Source organism: Poromitra crassiceps, assembly GCF_964638095.1.
Source record: "Poromitra crassiceps genome assembly, chromosome: 6".
Lineage (NCBI taxonomy): Eukaryota > Metazoa > Chordata > Actinopteri > Beryciformes > Melamphaidae > Poromitra > Poromitra crassiceps.
In genome coordinates, this window is record NC_139627.1 from 46,685,057 (window position 1) to 46,711,423 (window position 26,367).

The 26,367-nt window shown below is 43.5% G+C and overlaps 3 protein-coding genes across 4 annotated transcripts in view; 1 reads left to right on the plus strand and 2 right to left on the minus strand.

The window, feature by feature from the left end:
- Positions 1–1,800: 1,800 nt before the first annotated feature.
- On the minus strand, positions 1,801–13,152 carry LOC310778998 (uncharacterized protein). Its single transcript, XM_083639482.1, has 7 exons — positions 13,019–13,152; positions 12,723–12,796; positions 10,594–10,699; positions 6,671–8,005; positions 3,867–3,930; positions 2,546–2,670; positions 1,801–2,091 (listed from the first exon to the last, which is right to left on the minus strand). The coding sequence occupies exons 2-7, from the start codon at positions 12,765–12,767 to the stop codon at positions 2,060–2,062; spliced, it is 1,707 nt and encodes a 568-aa protein (XP_083495608.1). The 5' UTR covers positions 12,768–12,796; positions 13,019–13,152; the 3' UTR covers positions 1,801–2,059.
- Positions 13,153–13,547: 395 nt separating this feature from the next.
- On the plus strand, positions 13,548–23,238 carry wdr4 (WD repeat domain 4). Its single transcript, XM_083639402.1, has 11 exons — positions 13,548–13,653; positions 14,527–14,595; positions 15,083–15,223; positions 15,630–15,786; positions 16,330–16,442; positions 17,619–17,679; positions 17,904–18,002; positions 20,229–20,290; positions 21,375–21,561; positions 22,388–22,457; positions 22,867–23,238. Exons 1-11 carry the CDS (start codon positions 13,571–13,573, stop codon positions 23,085–23,087), a joined length of 1,263 nt encoding a protein of 420 aa, XP_083495528.1. The 5' UTR covers positions 13,548–13,570; the 3' UTR covers positions 23,088–23,238.
- A 1,106-nt stretch (positions 23,239–24,344) lies between these two features.
- Positions 24,345–26,367, minus strand: part of pde9aa (phosphodiesterase 9aa) — a 55,533-nt gene continuing 53,510 nt past the window's right edge. Inside the window, exons 18-19 of one of the 2 annotated variants that reach the window (XM_083638769.1) lie at positions 26,229–26,296; positions 24,345–24,774 (exon numbers count right to left, since the gene is read on the minus strand). In XM_083638769.1, the coding sequence (XP_083494895.1) occupies positions 26,246–26,296 (51 nt within the window). In that variant the 3' untranslated portion in view covers positions 24,345–24,774; positions 26,229–26,245. Of the gene's footprint in view, positions 24,778–26,228; positions 26,297–26,367 lie in introns of both variants that reach the window. The other variant, XM_083638768.1, reaches the window with a different exon arrangement.

Sequence of the window (26,367 nt, forward strand, 5' to 3'; positions counted from 1 at the left end):
TTTGTGTTCCCAATATTATTTTCCGTGTGGAAACAGGAACGTAAAATGTAGAGATCCCAAAATACAGTAATACAATTTTAGGAATGAAATGTTGATTCTGGTCACTTTAGAAAATCAAAACCATTGGCCTACTTACAAATTTGGTAACTTATTCGGCGTTTACTTAAGTATTTAAGTCTTAGATAAATCATAGTTTTATGTTTTGTCAGTGACCTGTCTGTGTGAGTTTCACCAGTGAACATTCACCACGGTCTTCCACATTACATTACCCAGAACCAAGAAATAAAAGCTTTTCCCACCACACAATGTAGTTTGTAGGGCAGTGTTCGGCAGGTACTTTCAAAATGCAATATACTACATATTACTAGTTACTTTTATTTGAAAGTAATGTTACTTTACAATATTACTGTATGTGTAGAGTAACTCATTACCTATTACCTTACTACACACTACTTTCACCAAAATAACTGCAGTAGCAGAATGACATCGTCACCCCGGAATCATCCCGAAAAATAATTTAAACAGTTAGTCAGTGTAAAGTAAACCGTCCAAAATTGTAAATGTTATCTTTCTCCTTTGTTATTGTCACCTATAGCCTGGCCCTAGTGGTTATTTGCATAAAAACACACAATTTGATTAGGGAATGATTATATCTATATTTAAATATGTGCTTTGATTTAAAAAAATAACTCGATTTGTAACTTGTGTTACTTGACAAAAAAATAAGTTATATTACTGAGTTACTGCTAAAAGTAATATATTACATGTAATGTTATTTTGTAATGAGTTACCTTCAACACTGTTGTAGGGTAATATTGTAGACCAATTTTGGCTATTAACATCACTGATCACAGTTACTGAATATGTTTTTATTATTAATAACTATAGTGTAATTATTTCAGCATGCAGTGCCAAGTTTCCAGTGGCACAGTCGCCTCACATCGATTCCCACCTGGGACGCTGAGGGTGTGTCCTCATTGCCCATGCCCAGGTGCGTTATCTCGTCAAAATGGCCCTTCTGTGTGGAGTTTGCATGTTCTCCCCGTGCTCCCCTGGGGTTCCTCCATACAACATCGATATAGACCCCTCCCCCTCCCTAAAAACATGCAGAAGATCGTCATCTGACGAGTGAGGACTGAATTTTTGGTAGTAGGCTATACAGCCCCCTGGACAAGAATGCACCAGCTGCCCCTGGATAAGATAACTGTCTACAAACTATAACCGCCAGTCAAGAAAGACTTTGCAAAGTAGCTACTGTATGCTTAAAAAACAACATAATTGGTAGAATTATGTAAGTAAGGAGATCTGTTCAGGCAGAATTAATCACAAGTGTCACAGCTTATTGCACACTTCGGCATCTGCGAGAGAGGGGAGCACACGGGTGTGGATGGGGCTCATTAACAAGCAGATGCAAGTTTTTTCCATGCGCATCTCTCTCCGTTTTGTCTCGCTCCCGCTCCTTCCCTCTCTCAAATTCAGCTAGAAGCCAAGATATGGCGGCTGCCATACCTTGCCATATTGAATTGACGCCCTTGGTTTCACCGGCCACTGTCAGCATGGGTGTGTCTGGCTGGCCGCATGCGTGTGTTGGGTGTGTTCGTGTGACAAATAAAGACGGGTTTGTCCGTCCAGTTCTTCTTCTCTAGTGTGGGAGTATTTTTACTCTGCAGTTTCAAACTTTCACGTGTCAGTCTGTCAAAATCTGCAATGAAACATGCCTTCAAGAGGTGTCCCTCCTTCACAGAAAAAGACAGCAACAGCCACAGAACAAATATGAACTGGAATTTATTGTTTTTCCCTCCACATCCAGCTCATTCCTGAATCTACGCAGAAGCATATTTCACAGCTAGCTTCCAAAATGTGCATATAATGCCTTGGGTTTAATTCCCATAAAATACCTGGGTACTGAAATGGCTCTATTGTCACAGACAAAAAAGTTGAGGAAAGATTTGGTTCTTTTTGTAACTTTGACACAGTAAACGGGTTATTGGTTAGTGGGACATCCACTGTTGTAGCACAGATGTACAGGAAAACACGACAGTAGAAAAGTTGGTGATGTTCACTTGGCAGAAACCTCATCCAGCTTGGGCTCTAAAACACACAGAAAGGAGAGTCATTAGCTTAATGAATGTTCCAAGTAATCTGTGATATTTTTATATACATATAAATGTCTAAAGGATCTTTCAGACTACCACCATGGTTCAAACATAAAGGCAGCCTCTAGATCCCAGGATCCTACAAAGTTTTCAATGTAAAACCATGGCTTATTTCATTATGAAGATTTTGACATTTCCCGCCCTGCATTTTAGACAAGCGCCTACAAAACTGAATGTAGTAAAGCCTGGTGACAAAACACGCTGATTTTAGCAATTTGTTGCTGCCATTTTGATACGTCAACATCCAAATAGAAATTGGGTCTGAAGCCTTTCAGTATGGAGAACCCTTGCAGTTTTGGGTGCAGAAGTACTACTGCTCTAACCAGCACCTGAGAAAGGTCTCGCATCTACAGTACGATGTGTGGCACCCTACCACCGACTCAACCCACCTGGGAACGTGAACTCTGGGAAAGATGTGAGGTCTCCACCGCCGTAGAGTCTCTGGAGCTTCGTCATCTCCTCTGCCAGGGCCTTCTGGTAGTCGGCGCCTGCATCCACTAGCCCGCCAGTGGTCCTAGAGGAGGGACACGGGTCACGTCAGAGGAATGAAATGCCAGGCCCGATAAGAGTGGTATTGTGCAAATAAATTAAGACTATATGAAATTTTTTGGGTGTCCAGATTAAATCAAAAATCAAAATCATCAATCTGTAAACCGCTTACTGTGGGTGTGGCCAGTGGTGAGCTGGATTGAGTTGTTATAATAATAGAAAACCATAGACCAGTCAAGCTAAACATGTGGTACAAACGCACGGTGAAAATGGCTGTTCAAATCTTTTTTTCCACGGTCTGCTGCTTCCCCTTCCCTACATATGCTGGTTAACTTGGCCTCAGGCAGGCTACAATGCCTTTTCAAAGTAAGCAGCCTATCGAGATGATTGACAGGTTTGGGGGCTTGACCAAACTCTGAGGAAGAGGGCGGGACTAACAATACACTTTGCTCCCTCATGGCAAAAAGTTGCTTATTTCACATTTAAAGGGAAAAGGACACATTATGCTGCTGCAGGTCTTAAAGGGATATACGGTACACGCAACTGCTGCATATCAATGGGTTAAAATCATAAAATCATGTGACGTGATGTTTGCATGTTTCCACCTTGTCCACTAATCAAAATATATTTACATTATCTGAGCTTGGAATTAAAGGTTCTGCTTGAGTGGAGTGCATTTCAGCTGGCAAAACGGTAAAAAAAAATGTTTACATTTACAAATCATTTATTCTTAAAAACACAAACACACACACCACACAAGTATAATGTAACAGTCACAGTAGCCAGCCATAGATCGATATAGATCTACGTCTGGTCTGGCGCTCAACTCTTGAAAAGTGGTTAAGGACCGCCCCCTAAGACATGAATGGACCAACCATGGACGGCGTGACGCAACTCGTGGGCGGTACATTCTGAACGATGCACCAATGCACGCAGAGAGCCGGACTTCCGTAACAGCCCAGCCAATCAGATTTGACTTGTGATACAGACACTCCATCACTGGAAGCGTGCCGACGTAAGACGTTGTTGTCTGACCACGTGAGACTAAATGTAACATTCAAAGATAATGAATATGTTGTGGAGAACGCAATACCTATAATCTCCAACCCAATCTCATGATTATTCAAAATCGGACTATAACAGTATAACATGAATGAATGTCAGTCAAGGGATTTGTGCGTGTCTATGCAGAATCAATCACAATAAAAAAAATTGACTTACTGGCTCTTTGTGTTGTACTCGCGTATGGAATCCAGGAAGAGCTTCTGAATTGGGTCCAATTGAGCTGAGAGTCACAGGAAAACAAAAACACAAATTAGTTTCTCGACCGAAAAACACTCAAAAACCACGACCATGCGTTTGGATAGCATCTGTCCATTTGGCTCGAACGACAAAATGAAAAACCATTCAGGTTTTAACAGTAAACCCTCTCATGCACAAATCAGCACCAGGGGGTGGTAGAAACAAGGCAGCTACAGGGGTAAGATGGGAGAAAACGTGTGAAAAGGTCAGTCGACAGGTTCAAAAAAGTTGCTGTGATAGGTCATGCTAGGATGCTCGGCTACACATTTATAGCATCACTATTAGATCTAGTTTGACTGCAGTCGAGTTTTTCAAACGTCCAATTTAAATCCCAAACACAAGCACATTTACGTTTAACAGTGAATTCCAGACAAAAATGCCCCCCAGTCGTACGATTAGATTCCACACACAGCAACCAGAGTGCCATCCCCACTGGCGCTTTTGCCACAAAACGGGAAGGAAAGTTTACATTTACATCCAAAATACACCAAACAACCGGAACAGACATGTAGGGAACAATTACAAATTACTTTGATCGTGAGACTCCCAATAAGTGTGTGAGGAAGTGTGAGGGGAAGGGAAGGAGGAAAGGAAGTTTGATGTAAAAAAAAAAAAAAAACACCAGTAGCCGTTGCTATGTGAGGCAACATGTGAGCTGTAACCATAACATTATCCTTTTAACAAAGCACAAGGTACCTTTAGCATTAGCCTTAGACTAAAACAAACAATGATACAAGGTACTAGGGGTTGCATGTCTACACGTCGACGTCACCATCACGCGCCGACGCCTACCGGAGGACGTCGAGAAGTCGTCACGTGGTTTGAGACTTGCTCGCTCGCTATCGGGAGTGCTTTATCGTTGCGAGCGGCTTACTAACATTACAGGGATCAGCTGGGGGTGCGTGTTCAATTATATGAAAACGCGGTATGCACCGTTTTGCTACGTTTTCCAGGTTGAAAGTCATGTTTCCTCGCATGATTCAATGCACCACCGTTTCCGTTTAAATAAACGTTGTGCTACGTGTTGTCGGGAGTCGGGACTGAATTAAACCCCATATCCCCTGACAGTGCGGTGGGTCCGGTGCAAGGCTCAAGGAGCTGGGATGCAGAGGAGGTGGTGATGGTTAAGAGAAGATATACAATATGACAGGGTTTAGATCCAGAGTTTAGCCGGCTTCTAGTTGGTGTGTGCGATGAGGAGTTGAAGTGAGCGTGGTCGACATGATAAAGATGTGTGCGATGAGGGGTTGAAGTGAGCGTGGTTGGCAGGCATGATGAAATGAGGGGGAGCGTCACTATTTACAAGCGGGCGGCAGAGATGCCCAAATTCTTTACTATGAAGGGCCAAAATTGATCCAGATGGATGGCCGTGGGCCAAAAATAAATGATGTTATGTGAAATTACATTATATTATATTATAGACAATTAACATTCAAAATCTAAAATAGGTCTTCTAGTTTCATAATGGTAAAAGTATCATCAAGCTAGCTTTAAAAATGAGCCCATCACAGCCTCTGAAAGACAGATGGCTGTGATTTTTTCCTTTCAAAAACATGGAGCCAAAACAAACTAAAGCGTGGGCCAAGTTTGGCCCGCGGGCCCCAAATTGGTCGGCCATGAATTAAAGGAGTCGCTATTTACGTACGTGAACAATATGGCATAACCCTGGACACTGCAGTCAAACAACGCGTTTGCCTTATCTCATATTACTTGCCCAGAAGAGTTTTCTCCAAGACATTTTTGTGTTTACATTCCTCCTGTGTGGCGGGCTCTGTCCTCAAGTCAGTAAACAATACTTTTTTTTTTTTTTTTACAGGTGTTAGTACGTGACGGTTAGTCGACGTCGATTCGACTTTATTGGTAGAAAGGTCGAATCTGGAGTAATGCAACCCCTACAAGGTACCTTTAACATTAGCCTTAGACTAAAACAGACGGATACAAATTCAAAACGGACATTTCGGTGAAACCATAACACAAAAGTGGGTGGCGGGGAGCATCGAGAATAATTTCTTATCTTGTTGGGAATATTTTGGGAAAGAAAAAGGATGGAATGAAATGGTGGCGTTTAAATAAACTAAAGGTTGCCATCTGTCATTTTGACTCAAACATCAAAATATACTGTAAGTTATGGTGGAAAGAAAGGAGCACATTGACTTGTATGCAGGTCAGGGGGAAGAAAACAATTCTAGAAAGACAGAACAGAAAAGTGTGCAGGACGCAGAGTGAGTGCGAGCAGGCAGATGTTAGCGTGGACAACACAACTTAATGCAAATGAAAAGTGCCAAAAAGAGACAAAAATGCCAAGCAGATCTATCAAGGCAAAAAGCTGTGCAGGTGGATGCAGTGAACACATGCGTCACATGTAAGACAAGTTGGACAATGAATGCAGTACTTGAAGGGAGCGGGGATGTGTGGCTTAAGTCTTGCATGGATATGGCATGTGGAAGCAAGGTAGTTGTTTGAGGGATAAATGGCAAATTGGTTATGACCTAAGAAATGAATGCGTGAATTAATAATACTAGAGAACTCCTAGAGGTAGGCTGTGCAAAGCAAGAGCAAAAAGTGCTTTTGTGATGTCGGGTATCCTTATAGTTTATCCTTACACACTTATCAAAATATATATATTGGATTAAATGGTGATGGAAATGACTGTTGGTAGACTGCAGGGTCCACAGGGGAAAGAGAAGGGTTTTAGTGGTGGGGTGGGGGGGTGTAGTGTGTACCCTCAGACGGTTCGACTGGTTCGGGCTCGGCTGGGGCTTCCGCCTGCAGCTCCTCTCCTGCAGCTTCAGCCACAACTGGAGCAGGGTCTACCAGCTCCTCGGTGCTCTCCACAGGGGCGGCCGCTTCAGCCGCAACCTCGGCAGCCACTTCAACAGGGGCAGCTTCAGCTTCCACGGGGGCTTCAGCCACAGGCTCGGCAGCGGCTTCTACAGGTGCAGCTTCCACAGGAGCATCTACAGGGGCTTCAGCCACGGACTCTGCAGCAGCTTCCACAGGGGCTTCAGCAGGTGCAGCCTCAAGAGCGGCTTCCACAACCGGTGCAGCTTCAGCAGCAGGGGCAGCTTCCACCACAGGCTCTGCGGCAGCTTCAACTGGAGCAGCAGCTTCAACAGCAGGGGCTTCAGGGGCGGCTTCCACTGCTGGCTCAGGGGCGGCTTCAGCTGCAGGAGCCTCTGCAGGAGCTTCTACAGGGGCAGCTTCAACAGCAGCTTCTGGGGCAGCAGCAGCTTCAACAGGGGCTTCAGCCACAGGGGCAGCGGCTTCAACTTCAGGGGCAGCGGCTTCAACAGGAGCTTCAGGTGCGGCTTCAGCTGGGGGAGCGGCAGCGGCTTCAACGACAGGAGCAACTTCGACTGCGGGTGCAACCTCTTCAGCCAGTGGTGCAGCTTCAGCGACGGCCTCAACAACGGGTGCAGCTTCGACTGCTGCGGCAGCTTCAGCCACTGGTGCAGCTTCAGCGACGGCCTCAACAACGGGCGTGGCTTCAACTGCTGCGGCAGCTTCAGCCACTGGTGCAGCTTCAGCAACGGCCTCAACAACGGGCGTGGCTTCAACTGCTGCGGCAGCTTCAGCCACTGGTGCAGCTTCAGCGACGGCTTCAGCAAGGGGCGTGGCTTCGACTGCTGCGGCAGCTTCAGCGACGGCTTCAGCAACGGGTGTGGACTCAACTGTTGGGGCAGCTTCAGCCACTGGTGCAGCTTCAGCAATGGGTGTGGCTTCGACGGCTGGGGCAGCTTCAGCCACTGGTGCAGCTTCTACAACAGGTGTGGCTTCAATTGCTGGGGCAGCTTCAGGAACCGCTTCCACAATGGGAGTGGCTTCAGCAAGAGGTGTGGCCTCGGCTACTGGGGCCGCGGCTTCCACCGCAGGTGTAGCGACTGCAGCCTCAGCTGCAGCAGCAGCAGCAGCGACGATTGGTTCTGCAGCTGGTTTAGGTGCAGCTGCAGCTTCTGCAGCGGCAGCAGCTGGGGAAACTTCTTTCTTGGGGAAATCCACAATTGTCCTGTGCTGGACAAGTTTCTCTATATCGAAGTATGTTTTAGTATTGGATTTGTCTAGGACGAGGAGTGTAAGCAGACAAGATGCATTATTTTTTTAATGATATCAGATTGGATGATAATATGCCCATTATTCACCCCGAGATTTGACAAGATACCCCCAATGATGTACACCAACTGCCATCCAAAAATAATCCCCTGAAGATATTCTTTGGCAAGAGCCATCTACACCAATACCAGTTTATCAGATAAAATGTTGTAAAAAAAGATTAGTTGCCATCAAATGGATATAGCAAATAGGGCACTAGATGAAAAAGGAGAACAGGGTGCAGAAATGCAACCATAACCTTAACCGTAATGAGACACTGAAAATTAACACTAGTCCCAGTCATTCTCATATATGTGTGTATATAGATATATATATATATATATACATACATACACACTGTATGTAGCTATGTAAGGTGAATATAGCCTGTCAGGCGATATATATATATTGGTGAGCTCTATTGTGAAATTATAATCTTCAAAAGCTGTGGAAGGAAAGTCTGTGGTTAAAATACAACACTATACCAATACAGTGGACTCCTCTTATGGTGATCACTTTGGGACAGGTCAAATTGATCACTATGATCATTATAACCTTTTTTTCCCTTTAATTAATGCAGATTACCATCTAATTTACATTTGTATGTTTATTACATGAATACAGTACATATGAAATGGACAACTTCGCTATTTACTGAATTTTATTGACTTTCAAAATAATACATAAGAGTAAGTTAGCCTAGGCCTCCAGCTGTTTCAAACACAGCGGTCTCGCATAGACAGATGGAGAGTCGGAGACACCGCAATCTCTCCATATACAGACCGACATGTACCAAGTATCACTGCTGCATCTCACTGGCTCATTTTTGGCCGTTTGTAAGGGGAGAAAATATAATTACTGCAGTTTATTTTTCCCCATTGTTCTCATGTCTGAGAAGACCCAAAATGATCACTGTAAGACAGACTCCTGATTACTATAAGCAAATGATCCAAACGGCATGTGTATAGGAATGATGCTGTACGAAGCTTTTTGATCCATACGCCGTTGATCACTATAACCGTGATCACTATAAGCAGATTCCACTGTACAACCTTCTGCGGCTGCCTGTAAAATTGCGGTACAAGCATTATTGATTGGATAGTAGATGCTCCAAAGCAGATTATAAATTGGTATGCTTGCTATGATTTGTTCAGGAAATGTGAAAAGTTTTCTATATTAACATTTAACCGCAAGAGTCCATTTTCTTTTGACGAAAGTAAGTCATTTCTGGCATCTCCCACCATTTTCTGTTAGCTTAATGTCAATGTATCCAATGTGATACGCTTGACGAAAAAGACAGAGGTCACATTTAACCGTGATTTCACACGGCTTGTGGTAACTGCAGCAAAAACAACCACAAAAGTCTGACGCCACACAAGAAAGCCAACTGATTCTCAAGTGTTCAAAAGCAAATGGAGAACATGGCAAAGGCCGCTGGTGGAGTCCTAACAGGTTCAGTTAGCTTTGTGTTGGTGCAACCAGGCTATCCCTGCAGCAACACCTGAGCAGCTACTGTAAATTATCTGATTTTAAGTCAACTCACCCAGTTAAATAATGATAACAAAAATGTTTTAGCTTGACAAAGGAGGAAAACAATATTCCTGACTCAGGAATATTGATCTAACTTTGATCTCAGGAATCCTGAGATTGAAGTTGGTTGCTGTGGCAGTGTCCTGAACTGGACACTGCCCTTCGCCGCATGTCATCCTGTCACATTGTTCCAGTTATATCCCACTCAGTCTATGCCTATGAAGCACTAAACCTCTCGCCAGGCCCCTAGTTGCAGACAGCGCCTCCCTCCTCTCATTTTCTTGTGTCACACACTGTTCAAGTCCATGAGCAACAACAGCTAACTCACTAGGTTAGCTGGTAGCAGCTAGCCTGTCAACAAAAATAACGATGGATAAAATTGCACAAGGCCTTAGCAATATCAGAGGTATGTATCGCACATTCAGTCCTTCATTTAAAAGAAGCGCAACAGATTTAAATTGTTCAATGGTGGTTTCTATGCAATTTGATTGTTTAATAGCTAGCCACTAGTTTTTGGGTCCACATGTTACCATTTTGCCAGCACAACACACCCATAAAAAACTGGCCATTTTCAAATTGCCCCCACACAATTTCTAACTGCCCCCTCAGTCGCTTCATCCAGAACCGGGCCTGTTACAACCACTGCTACATGTGAAGTTAAAAATAGCATTGGAATTTAGTCTTAATGTCATCCAAAACTAAAATATGTTTAGTCCAAATGTTTTAGAAATTATTTTATACATAAAAAAAATGGCACTACAATCTCAACTTGAAACAACTTACAACCAAACGGCAACAAATATGAGACCAAACTAGAAGTATTCCCTTCAAGCACCTCCGCTGCATAAAATTACAGAGGAAACACTCGTAGGGTGCCAGCGTTTAACCCACTACTACTCCTGTTTACGCCTCAACCAGATCAATGATGCTTGTACCACAGTTTGAGCAGTGCGAGCGAACCTCCTCAGAGACCTGATGAAGGCTGGAAGACATGTCGTGGGAGCTGCAGGGACTTCTTAAAACCTACCAAAGCTCTTTTTCGAAGACTTCTTGTTTCCCCCAGATTTGGAGCTGAAGGCTGCAGCTGCTGCAGGAGCTCTGCTCAGAGTTCGCCAGCTCTCTGCCTGCAAACACTGGACACACACACACACACACACACACACACACACACACACGCACAGTAAATAAATGTTTTTGACACACACACACACACACACACAGTAAATAAATGTGTTTTTTCCTGCCTCATAGCGCAAGATTAGCTTGATAAATGTAACATCTGCAGGAGGTTGATCGTGTTGTTGATGCTATACCAGCAATGATCCATCAATTGCTTGGCCAGCTGCTGAGATTTCAGATTTTTAAAACTCACTTCAGCCCGTACCGCTATGCAACAAAAACTCCCCTCCCATTTCAAGACTCTCCCTTTAGTGCCCCAGAGGTCAAAGGGTCAAGGATTTTAGAGGTCAGTCAGGCATGATTTCTAACCCCACATAGGATAAGCAATAACCACGCCCTGTGGCGCCGGGATTGGCCAGGAGCATTGAAGCTTGGGACTAAAGCACCTGGGGTTTTTCATCTTTTAAAATAAAGATGTTTAAAAAACTATTGCTTGTTACATTTTCAGTGCTGTACCTTTTCTCTGGGTAAGAATTGAGCTTGAAATTAACGATACATTATATTATATGAGCTATGAACGTGAACACAACACTGTTTATATTATTGCATGTTTTTGTAGATTGTGTAGATTACAATTATTATGCTTATTATTATTATTACTATGCTAAGGAAGGTAGGTGACCATAATTCATTTCAATGTCCGCTCTCAATATCGCTGTCTGTTCTCAAGAGCTATTCAGTTGGTTCATGAAATGCTGGGCTGCGTGCCCTCCAGTGTTGCTCCTGGCCAATCCCGGCGCCACAGGGCGTGGTTATTGCTTATCCTATGTGGGGTTAGAAATCACGCGTCAATCAGGGAGTGAAAGGCCGGGGCAGATACACCTGTAAGGTTTGATGTCACATCCTGGTACACAATGAAGTCACAAAGATGTTCTGTTCAGTAAGTAAAAGTCATGAGATTTTGATAGATTCCCCCTCCCCCCAAATACAATTGTCAGGTGTGATAAGCTTCCGTTCTACTTGTAAGGGCTTATATGGACCTTACAAATAACATGCAGGGATGCAAACTCATGGAGTGAAAAAGGTGACAGATACCAGGGCAGCACAAGATAAAAATATCACCTTAGGGACTTTAGGGGCTCCGGAACCAGTAAAGAGTTGACACCGCACATGTGTTCTATGTGTTCTATATTTTTTTTTTACCATTTTCCAAATCTTAGAATAACAGTAAAAACATCAAAACTATGAATAACACAAACTGAATTATGCAGGGCCCAAAAAAGTTTTAAAGAATCAAATCTATCGATCTTATATTTTAGATTAGGCTATTAAAGTAGTCGGCCTTTGTCTTGATGGAGAGGCAAAGGCTTTGGAAAGAAATTCATACATAGGATCAACTTCATTATTTGTCTATTAAACACACTTCAAGCAGAAGCCTTTAGATCAAACGCCTTATGATAATGAAAAACATAGTACATTCAATCAGGTATTGTCCTTTGACTGGTAATGTAACGCTAAGCCTACTTTATATAAGTTGAATAAGTGTGTCTACTCTACCTACGGACACATTTAAAAAGTTAAATCCCATATTGGCTTCATGTGGCACAGGGCCTGCATGCCTGCATGTGACTAGCCTGTGGCTAAAACCTGTTTGAATGAAGTTAATGTAGTTAGCACTAGCTGTCAGCGAGCAACATGTTGTAAACTACAGCAAGTTTATTCACATTGATAATTTAAGGAGTTCACTCATGATTCAATACAAACAACTACTAACAATCACATGAAAGTGAGTTCACTGCTAGCCCACACCACACACACCCACTGCAGCAACAAGAGGTGTCATCCACATTGACAGTGGATGTAAGCTGCTTAGCATGCTAGCTAAGAGGCTGCTAGCAGTGAAAACGACACAAACAACTGATTTTTACAAAGTCCAACCGTCGTGTTTACTGACCGAATCGCTGTGTCAAACATTCCCAGTAACGATGTAAGGATGAAAGAAGAACTTAATTTAATATCAGCTTGACATTTCATTACCTTGACAGAGCCCAGTCGTCCTATCCTCAGCAGGGAAGCCGCCATCTTTCTTTCTGTCTGTGCACTGTCCGAATCTGCAGCAAATACACACAGCGACACAACGTTATAAAAACAGCCTTTCCGCGCTATATTTTAAAATAATAATCGCGGAAGAAAACAAGAGTGTAATGCCAATAAATCCGTCTGCAATTAAAATGTACAACATTGTCAATGAATGAGAGGAAACCAGTGGGAAACAGCCTGCCTGCATAAACCAGAGTAATCAGAAACTGATAAAAGTGGATAATAGATATTACCTTTTGATAAACAATGATGATTTCTGCTCCTGTGCTGGTGGCCAGTGCTCCCTCTCAGACCAGCTCACACCAGTTTATCACCTTCCTATGTAAGGCACCACACTCACACACACTAGTGACAGCAACGCCCCCTTCGTCCAAGTATGTTACATGTCGTTTGTATGTTAGGACTGTCTCTAGACATGGCTGTGTGTATTCTTCCCTAGTCCATGATGTATGGTTGTTGTACTTGCATTGCATGCTCATTTTGTATACTAAATATATTGGATGTAAGTCTCGTCACATGGCTTTTGCGCCATTAATTGTACATTATGTATACTTTTTAAGATATTTACTTATTATGAATCAAAACTAATCCCCATGAGCTGGGAAAACACCCTTGATTCACCACAGAAAGGCATGTCTGTTTGTGTAGCTCTCTGTGTACATTCTGTACTTTAGGGTGTGCGATGACGTAGATTGCGTGCGCCAAAATACGGCGACCCACGTGAGCGGTTGTCGCAGCATTGTACACACTGCAGCACAGCCACACAGCTAGCAGCAAAAGTAGCCATGGCTGCTATTGGCACCTGTGGAGAATGGTTTGTTTCCACCTGCGACAAGAAACTCGTAGCAGTTCACACCAAACAAACCAGGTTGGTGAAGACACAGTTTTGAGCATGGGAGTGAACCTGTTATTGTTATTATGTGTTTGTTTTGGGCTGTTGCTGCTAGCTAGCTGTGTTAGCTAGCTAGCAGTCCTCAAGCCAGGTATGGGAAGTCTGGACAAGCATGGGGAAATCCTCTGGTCATTTCCAGCTCTTTATAACTTTGAAAACCGTACAACAGTTTGGAAAAGTATGGGGGAAAACTACCATTGGACTGTCCAGATATACATGTATGAAATAATCAGCAAAAAAATAATCTCACACAATCTGACATTTGTTGCTCTGAGGAATACTCTTCATGACTATAGAGTGATGTGGCAGAGTTATGCCGGGATCAGACTACATGTGTTTCACGATGTCACCATGTCAGACTAGCTCCTACTGCCATAACTTTAGCTCCTACTGCCATCACTTTGTGATGTGTCTTGGCCGGGAGACTGGCAGGACTACAAGTCTGATCCCGACTAGGACTGCCAACTCTGATGCAGAACTTCTGGAAAGATCTGCACACCACAAGTCTATTTTCTCACACACTGAAAAACAAAATCATAATTGATATTCACGGAGCGAAAACAGGGCTGACAGCGCACGGGCAGGCAAGACAGACAGCACAGCAGAAAGCCAGAAATATAGCTAACAAAATCTATTAACACCCAGTATATTGTAGCCTGCAATATATTCCTAGCTTTCCAGCATCTCCCCTCTCCTCGCATGAGGAACCAGGAGTGAGCGAGTTGCTATGGTTACAGGGAACGCTCTGTGTTATTATTATTATGAAAATTACACTTCGACTCGCAATCAAATAAATCAGATTCTGACTCAAATCAATTGCCTAATTTTTTCTTTCCTGTTTTGTTTCAGAGAGCCGTTTGTGTTTGACTGCAGCACAGCTGAGAAGAAGCCGAAGGACACAGAGACTGACAACAAAAGGTGGAACTAGACTGTTTCTGCTTGTTTCTTTCTGAGTCGGTTGGTTGTCAGGTGAATGCTGACGTCTTACATTGCCGTGCGTGTGATGTCGCCTTTTGCAAAGTCCCTGTTCTGTTTAACATGATGTAATAGTATTAATATTAAACTTTCTTTATATAAACTTATTTAAAAGCAGAGCTTACCATGTGCTACACATTGAAATAGGGGGTATAGCACTAGATATGGAATAAACAATTATTACAGAAGGGGCACATACAAAATAAACCCGAATAATAAAAGTGTACAAGAAACAAGACATAAGACAGTCTAAGTTATAAACATTAGTCTTGAGCCGAGATTTAAAAGATGATACTGACACAGCTAGCTTGAGTTTCTTGGATGTTTTAAATTCAGCTGACAAATGGATAGAATCTACAGTTACAATCTATTCAATAGATTGTTACACACTTTGATTTTAAAAGCTGTATCTTTTATCTGCTGCTGTTAGCGATGGTTCAGAGGAAACGGGAAACGACAAAATCCTGGCCTTCGCTGCCTCTCCGTCTGGAAAGCTGGTGGCGCTGACGGACGACACCAAGCGGCTGGTTCTGTTCCGCTGCCAACCGTCATGGCAGCATGTCAGCACGAGGTACAGGACGTGTCTGTCTGTCTGTCTGTGCACCAGCTGTCTGTCTGTCTGTTTGTCTGTCTGTCTATCTGTCTGTCTGTGCACCAGCTGTCTGTCTGTCTGTGCACCAGCTGTCTGGTGCATCACAAACTTCACCAGCCGCTTTTTGAAGAGACAGGGGCTTCCTAGTTAGCTACCTGCCAGACAGAGTAGAAAAACTTGCTCTACTGCTGCCAAAATGTAGCAGCATTTGGCTGTGACAGGTGTTCATGTCCCACCCTAGATACTGGTCTTTAAATGATTACCTATTAAATGTGCAGTTAGCACAATTTCTCCACCCCATAGCACAAAATGAGCAATTACATCAGCAGGGGTATGAGAGGATAATTGGGCTTCTATTGTGTGTGTGTGTGTGTGTGTCTCCCAGGTGGGTGGTGCGGAGGTGCACCTCTCTGGTGTTCAGTGAGGCGGAGGAGGAGCTCCTGGCGGCGGACAAGTCAGGAGACGTCTACAGCTTCTCTGTGCAGGAGCCACAGAGGGACGGAGAGCTGAAGCTGGGACACCTGTCCATGCTACTGGCCATGGTAAAGACTCAGAGTGTTACATCACAATAATAATTTGTGCAGTAAGCACGTAAAGTAGAATGTTGTATGTGTATATATATATATATATATATATATACTATTATATATTATATTACTATATATACATATATATTGCCCCCCTTCTGGGCGCAGGTATAGGATGCCCCGCTGTTGCAGGAACAGATACAGCCATTCTTTTGTTCCTGAGGCTATTCGCTGCCTGAACTGTTGAATTGAATAGTAGCCTACTTCATGCCCCCTTTTTGTTTTAATTTACATGGTTTCGTGTCCTTTTAAATGTACCGTACTATGTTTTAAGACATCCCTATTTTTTACTGTTTCATGTCTGTATGTTTTTAAATTCCTTTTTTTTTTATGCTGCACATGAATTGCCCCAAGGGGGATAAATAAAGATTCTCTACCTACCTCTACCTACCTCTACCTACCATGACCAACCTTTCTGCCAAGTTTCGTGCAAATCCGTTCATGTGTGTGTCTGTCTGTGTGTGTCTCTGTGTGTGTGTGTGTGTGCGCTGTTTTCAGACCCTGACGCCCAGCGACAGGTACGTCATCACAGCAGACCGAGACGAGAAGATCAGAGTCAGCCACCTCAGGTCTCCTTACAACATCCAGTCCTTCTGCCTCGGACATCTCGAGTGAGTCCATTTAAAGGAAAAATGCACTCTAAAATACTTGAGACACTGTTCCAAAAACAGGTAGTGGTGATGTACTTGGACCATTTAGTTTTTTTGATAGGGTATTTGTGTTATTTCCAAATGTAGGTGATGTGCCATCACATTGAGATATTTCCAGCAGCTACGGTGGAGTTTGATACGAGAAAGCATCAGCGGTAAACGTCAGGTTTTGGTGTCAGTCCCTGAGAATCAAAGAGCGAGGGCTTCTTTCTAGAGCCGCCATTTTGCACCAAAGCCATTCACCAATCACACAGGGAGAAATCATCGTAGAAGATGAGAGAGACCAGTTTCTACGCCCAGAGGGGCAGGAGAGAGAGTTTTGAGTAAGGGGGCATGACAGGAGAGAGGGTTTTGAGTAAGGGGGCGTGACTCTGTACGCCCAGAAGGGCAGGAGAGAGAGTTTTGAGTAAGGGGGCGTGACTCTGTACGCCCAGAGGGGCAGGAGAGAGAGTTTTGAGTAAGGGGGCGTGACTCTGTACACCCAGAGGGGCAGGAGAGAGAGTTTTGAGTAAGGGGGCGTGACTCTGTACACCCAGAGGGGCAGGAGAGAGAGTTTTGAGTAAGGGGGCGTGACTCTGTACGCCCAGAGGGGCAGGAGAGAGAGTTTTGAGTAAGGGGGCGTGACTCTGTACGCCCAGAGGGGCAGGAGAGAGAGTTTTGAGTAAGGGGGCGTGACTCTGTACGCCCAGAGGGGCAGGAGAGAGAGTTTTGAGTAAGGGGGCGTGACTCTGTACGCCCAGAGGGGCAGGAGAGAGAGTTTTGAGTAAGGGGGCGTGACTCTGTACACCCAGAGGGGCAGGAGAGAGAGTTTTGAGTAAGGGGGCGTGACTCTGTACGCCCAGAGGGGCAGGAGAGAGAGTTCTGAGTAAGGGGGCGTGACTCTGTACGCCCAGAGGGGCAGGAGAGAGAGTTTTGAGTAAGGGGGCGTGACTCTGTACGCCCAGAGGGGCAGGAGAGAGAGTTTTGAGTAAGGGGGCGTGACTCTACGCCCAGAGGGGCAGGAGAGAGAGTTCTGAGTAAGGGGGCGTGACTCTGTACGCCCAGAGGGGCAGGAGAGAGAGTTCTGAGTAAGGGGGCGTGACTCTTGATTTCTCTGGATAAATGAGCTTTGGTCTCATCATGAACTCTTCCTGTCAGGTTTGTCAGCGCTCTGTTGATCCCATCAGGACATCCACAGTGGCTTCTCTCTGGATCAGGGGTATGTGTGTCTCCCAGGTTCTTATTAATACACACACTACACACACACACACACTACACACACCTTTCCGATATACTGACTTTCATATTCTCAATTCAATCGTCTTAGAAGTTGGAAGGAGGCCATGTTTTTACTATATATCCACAGTATATGTTTGTAACAAGGATATCTAAAAAAAAAGTTGTGTGTGTGCGTGCTTGTGTGCGTGCGTGTGTGTGTGTCAGGATGGGACGGTGAAGCTGTGGGAGTACGAGTCAGGCCGTAAGCTGCAGAGCTGGGACCTGGCAGAGCTTGGAGACGCAGCGAGCTCTGACAAACACAAGGTAAAACACTACATCTGCTGTCAGTCTGTTTTAACAATCTACTCTTCAGGACGTCCTGGTGGATCAGTGGTCTGAGGCGCATACCGTGTACAGTACACACAACGTCCTGGTGTTTGAATCCGGGTGACAACATGCGAACCTGTCCCTCCCATTTTTTTCTGTCGATCTCTGCTTTGAACTGTCATATAAAGCCGGAAATGCCCTGTAACAACGCAGTATGTAATAACACGACGAAAATGCAATAAATGTTCACTTCATTATGTAATTAACACCACATTTTGTAATAAACAGCCTGAACGCAATAATAAATTTCCCCGCAGTTTGTATTAAATTATTACATATTGTGATAGTTATTACAAAATAAGGGAGTTGCACTTTTTTATGATGTTTAATATGTTGTAATAACCACTGTAATATGTAATAATTTCATACAAAATGTGGTTAAATTTGTTAGATATTTTGTTGAGGCTGCTTATTACAAAATGCGGGTGTTATTATATAATGAAGTGAATTTGTTGTGTTATTACATAAGGAAGTGAATTCGTTGTGTTATTACATAATGCATTGTTACACATGCCCCCCCCCCCCAATCAATCAATCAATCAATCAATCAATCAATCAAGAACAACTTCACTATTTCCAATAGGGTTTCAACCAAAATGAGTTTTTGAATATCATTGCACATAAACTAACAGCCCCAGTGTTGTAGTGAAATAATGTGTAACTGTATTAACACTGCCCCGCGGTCCTGTAACGTGCCCCTGGCCTCCCCCCTGCTCCAGCACAGTGGAAACGGACATATCTTCTTCACAGCGACATTCCTCAGCAGCTTATTATGGAAACATCAGCTGTCCTCAAGGCCTTCAGCAGCCTGTCAATCCAGCCTTTTCTTCAGGAGGGTGGCACTGACAGACCAGAGTCACATATGACACTTCACTATCTTTACTCGTTTAATCAGTATTTCAGTATTTGTTCTTCATTGACTTCGCATTTTTTAGTTTTGTCCCCGCTGTTAAAAACTTCACCAAATGTCTTGACGGTTTTGAAAATGTGATTTGTTGTCTGTGTAAGAGGTTGTTCTTTGTCATTTTTTCATCATTTTCCTATTTTCCATTACATAATCCATCATTTAAAATTACACAAATATTGTATTTGACCCTAACTTTACTTTACTGCACAATTAGTTGATCGACTGAAAATTAATCGCCAACTATTTTTTATAATCAATCAATGGTTTAGACTAAAATGCTCTTATTCCAGCTTCTTAAATGTGAATATTTTCTGGTTTCTTTAGTCTTCTATGACAGTAAGCAGATTAAGATGTCATCTTGGGCTTTGGGGATATAGTGATAAACACTTTTCACCATTTTCTGACATTTTATAGACCAAAGTACTAATAGATTGGTCGAGAAAACAATCGGCAATTAATCAATAATGGAAATAATCGTTAGTTGCATCGCTACTCTTTACCACACTGCTAATGATTGTGTTTAACGGGGCTGTTCTTCTGCTGCTTCCCTCTGGGGACAGTGAAGAGGCAAAACAAAATTGACGGTGGATTGGGAGTCGATCTGGGGACGAGCGATGATCTCTTCGCATTTAATTCTACCAGAATGGATCATGAATAATTGTGTGATTTAAAAGGATGTATGGCATTCAATGGAGCAGTATGCCTCTGCAAGCTGGGTTCAAATGTCTTTTTGAAAACAATGCCAACAAACAAAAATGTCAAAATCTCATTTTCAGTCAAGATTGAAGCTCCTGACTCTTTCCTTTATAGGGCAGAAAGGATTGTCTCCTTTCATGCCTGTGTCCGTCCAGCACACAGGATAACGCACATCACAGATGAGGATTTTGACTAAACTTTAAGGGAATGATGTATAATACCACTGCAATTCCCTATTTTCAGTATTACCCTGATTGAACCAAAGGGGGTGCTCTAAACAACATATTTATAAGTTTGGCTATGAGGGAGACAGCATCGTTTGAGGTGAGGATGAAAAGGAGATGTTTACTGTTCCCTCATTTTATCTCTCATATGAAATTAGTAAAAAAATGCCCAGATCTGTCTAGCCATCATAACATCATTGTTGGATTTTGGTGATGGTGTGAGTTTTTGAAATGACCTGGATGCTGTTTCTTACCTTTTTTGTGTGCCCACGCATCCAAGAAAGGCAATAAACACCAAACCGTTTCTTTGTTTCCTTCTTCCTTTATTCCCACCAGTCTGCTGTGTGCCGGATTGCCTGCTCGCCTGACGGTCAGCACGTCGCTGTGCAGTGTGAGCGGTCAGTATCTGCGGTCAGAGCAGGCACCAGGCACCTTATTCAGATGGACAGGAATCCATCTTGGTGCAGAGTTTACATGTACAAATAACACACGTGGGGAGGGGAGTGGAGTCACATGACTTGGACTGGAGGCACACTGGGGTTTGTTTCTGTCTATTGGCCGGGCAGAAGAGACGCCAGCAGCTCTATAGAGAGGAGATTCTGGTCAGAATTGATCAGTATGATGTGAAAGTACACTGACATCTGTTCTTTCTTTTAACAAAACCACGTTTCATTCAACATTTTAAAGTTAAAAAAAAAGTCTGACTAGTGAATCGCAGTTTAAATCACAATTGTAATATTCTTTCAAACAACCCCCCCCCATCTCTTTCAGCCCTATTTGCCCTCAGTCTACAATCACTTGGTGTGGACTTGGACTTGTGTCAAGTTTGGCTTTCCGGGTTTCATTTTAAATCCAAACTTCTTCTTTTTTAGACTTACTACAGTACCGTTATTTGTTTTTTTTTACCTTTGACACGGCAGTGAAACGTTGGCTAGTTTAAAGGGACAGTTCTGATTTTTGGAACCCTAGCCCTATTTGCTACTTCCCAATGATGATGTTGATTGGTAGATTCGTTTCTCAGCACAATCCATGCTGTTCGTCATATACAGTGGAACTGTGTGTGTCGATGTTTGCTGTTCCAGGGTCAGTGTGGAGTTGATCAGGATGCAGACACACATAGGTGACTCTTAATGTAGGTCAGAAGTAAAGAGGAGCAGAGATTGTGAGTTTGTGCTGATAAAGGCTGCATGTGATGTGGCTGTCTGAGTTCAGGCAAAATACAACTGCTGTCAGATTTAAAAAAAAAACATGATTTAAAAGAGAGGTGTGAGAAAACGGGCTGATTTTGCCCGTTGACGCCACTGTATTGAGTGTATTTTTGAAACTGTATTTTCTTAATAGTCAATGCTTTTAAGTTTTTATTTGACATCATGGCTATTGGATTAGTGTTTGTCAGTTAGAGCTGAATTTCTCTCTTCAAACATCGATCATCAACAAGCAGTGGATGAGCTAATCGCCCACGTGTTTCCCCTGCGTGTGCAGAGTATCGGCGGTGCAGTTTTTGGGTGTGGAGCGGGGGAGCGAGGAGAGGCTGGTGCTGCGCAGCAGGCTGACCCTGCCCCACTCTGCCCTGGACCTGACCTTTGACCCCCAGGGCCGACTCTGGGTGCTGACAGACCGTAGCGACGAGCCACTCCACATCTACACACACACACAAGACGGCTGGGAGGTAGAGTGCATTTAATAAAGCAATGTTCCTCTTACAGTACTCTTAAAGAACATGAGTGTTATTCGGCTCTTTGTAGCGTTCGGCTTTTTACTTCCCATTGATTTGAATGAGGCAAGAAAAACTGACATTTAACATGTTGGTCAACTGATTCAACAACAGATCCTGTTGCTGTAATTTTCAACTGATTGTTGGTCAGAACAGTTTAGAACATAGTTTTGCCAAATACTAGAACTGCAATGAATTATCATTTTCTTTGTAAAAAAAAATATTTTCTGCCAATCGGCTAATCGATTAAAATTATCTTGTTCCAGCTTGTTAAATGCAAATATTTTCTGGTGTCTATAGTCGATTATCTTTGGGTTGTGGACTGTTGGTCAGGACAAAAGAAGACATTTGAGGATGTCATACTAATCGATTAGACTACGGTAATCGATTTTTATTGATTGGAGAAAAAAAAGTGGAGGGATACCATTTAGGAGAGATAGTTCCTGTTTGGGAGATCTACATTTATTTTAAAATACTTTTTTTTTGGGGGGGGGTGAAACAGGAATAGAAATGCAAAATGGCGATGGACCCAGGATGCTTTGTTGTCTTAAAAGCAGAATCTGTTGTTGAATCTGAGCCGTCAGGTGTGCAACAGTTTTATTGTTTAAAATCCATCTACCGGTAATTGAAATACAGTCTTCTCTGTCACTAATCTAAATGAGTCAATGCATTTACTCCTCAGTTAGCTTATGCCCCACACACACACACACACACACACACACATGCACGCACACACTTATTGAGTCCCACTCACAAAGCCCATGTTGTCTGCTCCATCTAGTCTGATGCTGAGAATGCTGACTTTACCAGAGTGACTGAAGCCCTCAGGCCACACTGGGAGACACTTCAGGGTGAGTCATCTCTCTCTCACACACACACACACACACACACACACAAACAAATCACATTTAGACCCACGCAACCGACTGATTTTACAAACTGACCATAATTTAAGACTTGCGGATTGCGGAACTCACAAAAACATTTTACATTATGTTAAAATAATAAAACAGAATAAGACCATAACTTTATATTGCTGTAATGGTAAACATGTTTCGGCATCTGACATGCTTTATTACAACTTCACTTAGCCAAGTTGTAATAAAGCCGAAATGCATTTGACCATTGAAATTGACCATTAATAGAAATATGCTACAATTGAAGTCAGGTCTTATCTTTTTTTGTGAATGAATGGAGGTGAACTGTTGGTCCCTGTTAATTACCAACCATCCTCTCTCTCTCTCTCCCCCTCCCTGACAGCCTGTGTCGGGGGCGAGAGCTGCTTCCAGCACCTGTACAAGGTGAACTTTGACAACACGGCATCGTACCTGCAGAAGAAGCAGCAGCGTCTGGAGCAGCAGAAGAGCCACTGGGGGAAGAAGAGAGCAACAGGCGAGCGGCCTACGGCGGCCAACGGATCCACCGCCAGCAAAAAGACCAAGAAGAAGAAGTCAAAAGCTCAAACTCAACCATTGGCCTGAACAAACTATTTAGGAAGGAGTGACATTATTTCACTTTTTCTTTTTTTTTTCTTTTTTTAAGTTTGGACTGAATCTTGAGTTGAATGTGTGCGGTTGATGAAGAATGAGGAGCGTCCATGATTGGTCACATGGCCTGCATAGATTTTTTATGTTTGACGGGAAATTATTTGATTAAAAAACATTTTAGTAAACACTTATAACATTTGCCATCTTGTGATTCATGCAATATCAACTGTTTTTGCAAATTTAGCATCCTTTCCTCAGATTAAAGGTCCTTACACATCAAGAGCGATGAGAATATACGGCACGAAATTGCGATGCGAGTTTTGACCCACCTGTCAATCACAGCCACAGATGTGTACACGTCGGAAGCGAATTTCTGAAAAATCGACCGTGGTTCGAAAAAATAAACACCGCAATAACGCTGGGCGAAACTTCGCCGTTGGTATGCACGGTTGCATTGACTGATATAGGTTCGGAAAATATTATTGACGTGCGAATTAATCGCACGAAAAAAACGTGCTCGGTGTGTAAGGACCTTTACTGTTTATCTCATTCCCTTTCTGTCCAACTACTATTCGGGTTCCTTTCCCCAGTGTATACCACTGTGAGAGAGCACAGAGAGAACGTTTTAGTTTCGGTCATGGGATCCACATTTGTAAAATATTTCTTTCTAGCAGGACCCCCAAATTTGATGTGAACATGCCTGGAGTTTATTTTTTATTTATTTTCACCCCCCCCATATTTTATCCCCAATTGTACTTGGCCAATTCCCGCTCCTGTCCCAGTTGTTGCTCCACCCCCTCTGCCGATCTGGAGAGAACCGTAGAATATAGTATATTTTGAGAGACAAGCCGAGGGCCGCTTAAAATCGGTCCGTGGGCCGCAATTGGCCTCCAGGCCGGACTTTGGACATGCCTGAGCTAAAACAGGAAACCTTCAGTATGTTGGATGTTGTTCACAGATTTATCACTTGGAAAATGACGAGAGGAGCAAAAAGCTTATCAAGTCTGAGTCTTAAAACCATAATACACAAGTGAAGAAATATGCCAGTGGGGTTTGATCATATGACTTGATTCCAATGCAAATCAACTTGTTTTGAGGACGTTTTTTGCAGTGCACACTGGAAACTAACAAATCTATCGCACTGAATCTTCAGAGAAAATGTGAAGGCCTGATGCATACATATCAACATACATGAGACAGAAAGTCTGATACTGATGGATTCTGCAAATATACGGACAGAACAGTCCAGAGTAGATTTTATATAATTAAAGTAAACCTTTTATTTTTCTGTAGCAAAGAACAAATGCCACTAAAAATCTGTACAATCTATAAAAAAACATTTAAACCCAAGAGATATAATATATCTAAATATCGTTCACTGAAGTAGTCTGTGCTGTACAAATGTCGACATTCCCTGAAGAAGGCTTTGGATTGTCCGTCCGGTCCGGTGGTCCGGCAGTGTGTTCATGACGCTGCCTGGCTGGGAGCCGCCGTCGCTTCTCGGCCACAGACCCACAGGCCAAGCTCGCCGGCCGGGGACGGAGGAACCGACCGGACCGTCCCAAATTCATAAATCCTCCTGGTCCTCCTGCTCTGACAGGCTGACGTGAAGAGAGGACAAACGGGCCCAGTGTCTTGACAGCTCCAGTTTACTTTCAGTCTCGTGCTCTGCTCTACACTGCTGCTGAAACACACATGAAGACACATTAAACCAGGGGTGGCCAAACCTTTTTGGTTGTGGGCCGCATACAGAAAAATATAAGGAGTCGCGGGCCAAACAATATTAAGCGTGGCAGTTTTCGTGGCAAAAAATGTTTGACCAGAAAACCCTTGTGCCATCAAAAAAATTATTTCTACCTAAATAAATATATGACACATAGTTTATTGGTGTGCTCACCTATTACAATGGGTATTTCTGTATGTTTTCAAATTTTCTTTTCCTGTGCCAACAGGATTAAACGATCCGTTTAATGATTAAACGGATCGTTCCGATTTTTGGAACCCTAGGCCCTAATACTTAGTTGACAATGATGTTGCTGATTGTTAGATTCCTTTCTCAGCACAATCCATGCTGCCTGTTTCTCATACTAGCGCTGGCTAATTAGCCACAAACCAAGTCAATGTGGTCACACTCCTGTCTGTCTGAGGCTCGTTGACATGTACTTTGTGTGCACTGTGTGTGTGTGTGTGTGTGTGTGTGTGTGTGTGTGTGTGCACTGTGGAGCCTCCTTTGCATTTCAGTGAGCCTCAGTCAGCTTGCACAGACAGGAGGAGCGTGACCCCGTTGACCTTGTATTGGTTGGTGGCTAAAGGCTGCTTTATGCTCACCATGCCGTGAAGGGCGCGGGCGTGGAGCGAGGGCCGGGCGCGTCAAATGACGTAAATTTGTTGGGCGTGGTTATTCGCTACCTCCGTTGGGCGCCCACCGTGTGCCTGAATTTTTTTCTCACAGCGCGACCAACGCACGGCTTCTCTCCGAACATGGCCGCTTTCAAGCCACTGAGCCCTGAACACTGAGCTGTGTTTTCCCCACATTTCTTGACCCATGCGGTAGGCTATGACTTTTCACGGGCTGTTCTCACTATTTACCATTGTACAATAACATGCTGATCACTTGGTTGATCACTTGTGAGTATAATAGCATCTGCCCCAGCGCGAGGTCCGCACGGTGACTCGCAGAGACTCGCGGAGATCCACCCCCATGGAGCTTGCTCGAGTATAATGAGCCCTTTACTATCCGGAGCTCATGTGAGGAACAGCATGGATTGTGCTGAGAAAGGAATCTACCAATCAACACCATCATTGGTAAGTAGCAAATAGGGCTTGGGTTCCAAAAATCTGAACTGTCCCTTTAACACACATTTTACACCACAAGCGACGATCAGAGCTCCTGGGTAAATACTGGTGAGGTGCGTTTATTCATTATGACTCCCAACTGCTTGTAAAATCTGAGGGAATTGAAACGAGGCTTTTGAAACTTAAATGGTAAGTTTGGCTATTTTGGACCTATATCTATAATAATTAGTCTCTTCATCCCTGTAATACTTGGATAAAGGTCCAATATCGTCGAATGTATGCCTAGACTCCTGCCCCTGTGCCCTTCTGCAAGGCACTTGGCAATGTTACACTGCCTACCTGGTTTAAACTTCCTTTTACATCTTCTTCCCTCCTATGGGCAAGCTCTCACTTTTCTTCTTCTGCCCCTGAAGGAGACATTGCTTTGTTAGCTTATTATTCACAGTATACACACACACACACACACACGCACACACGC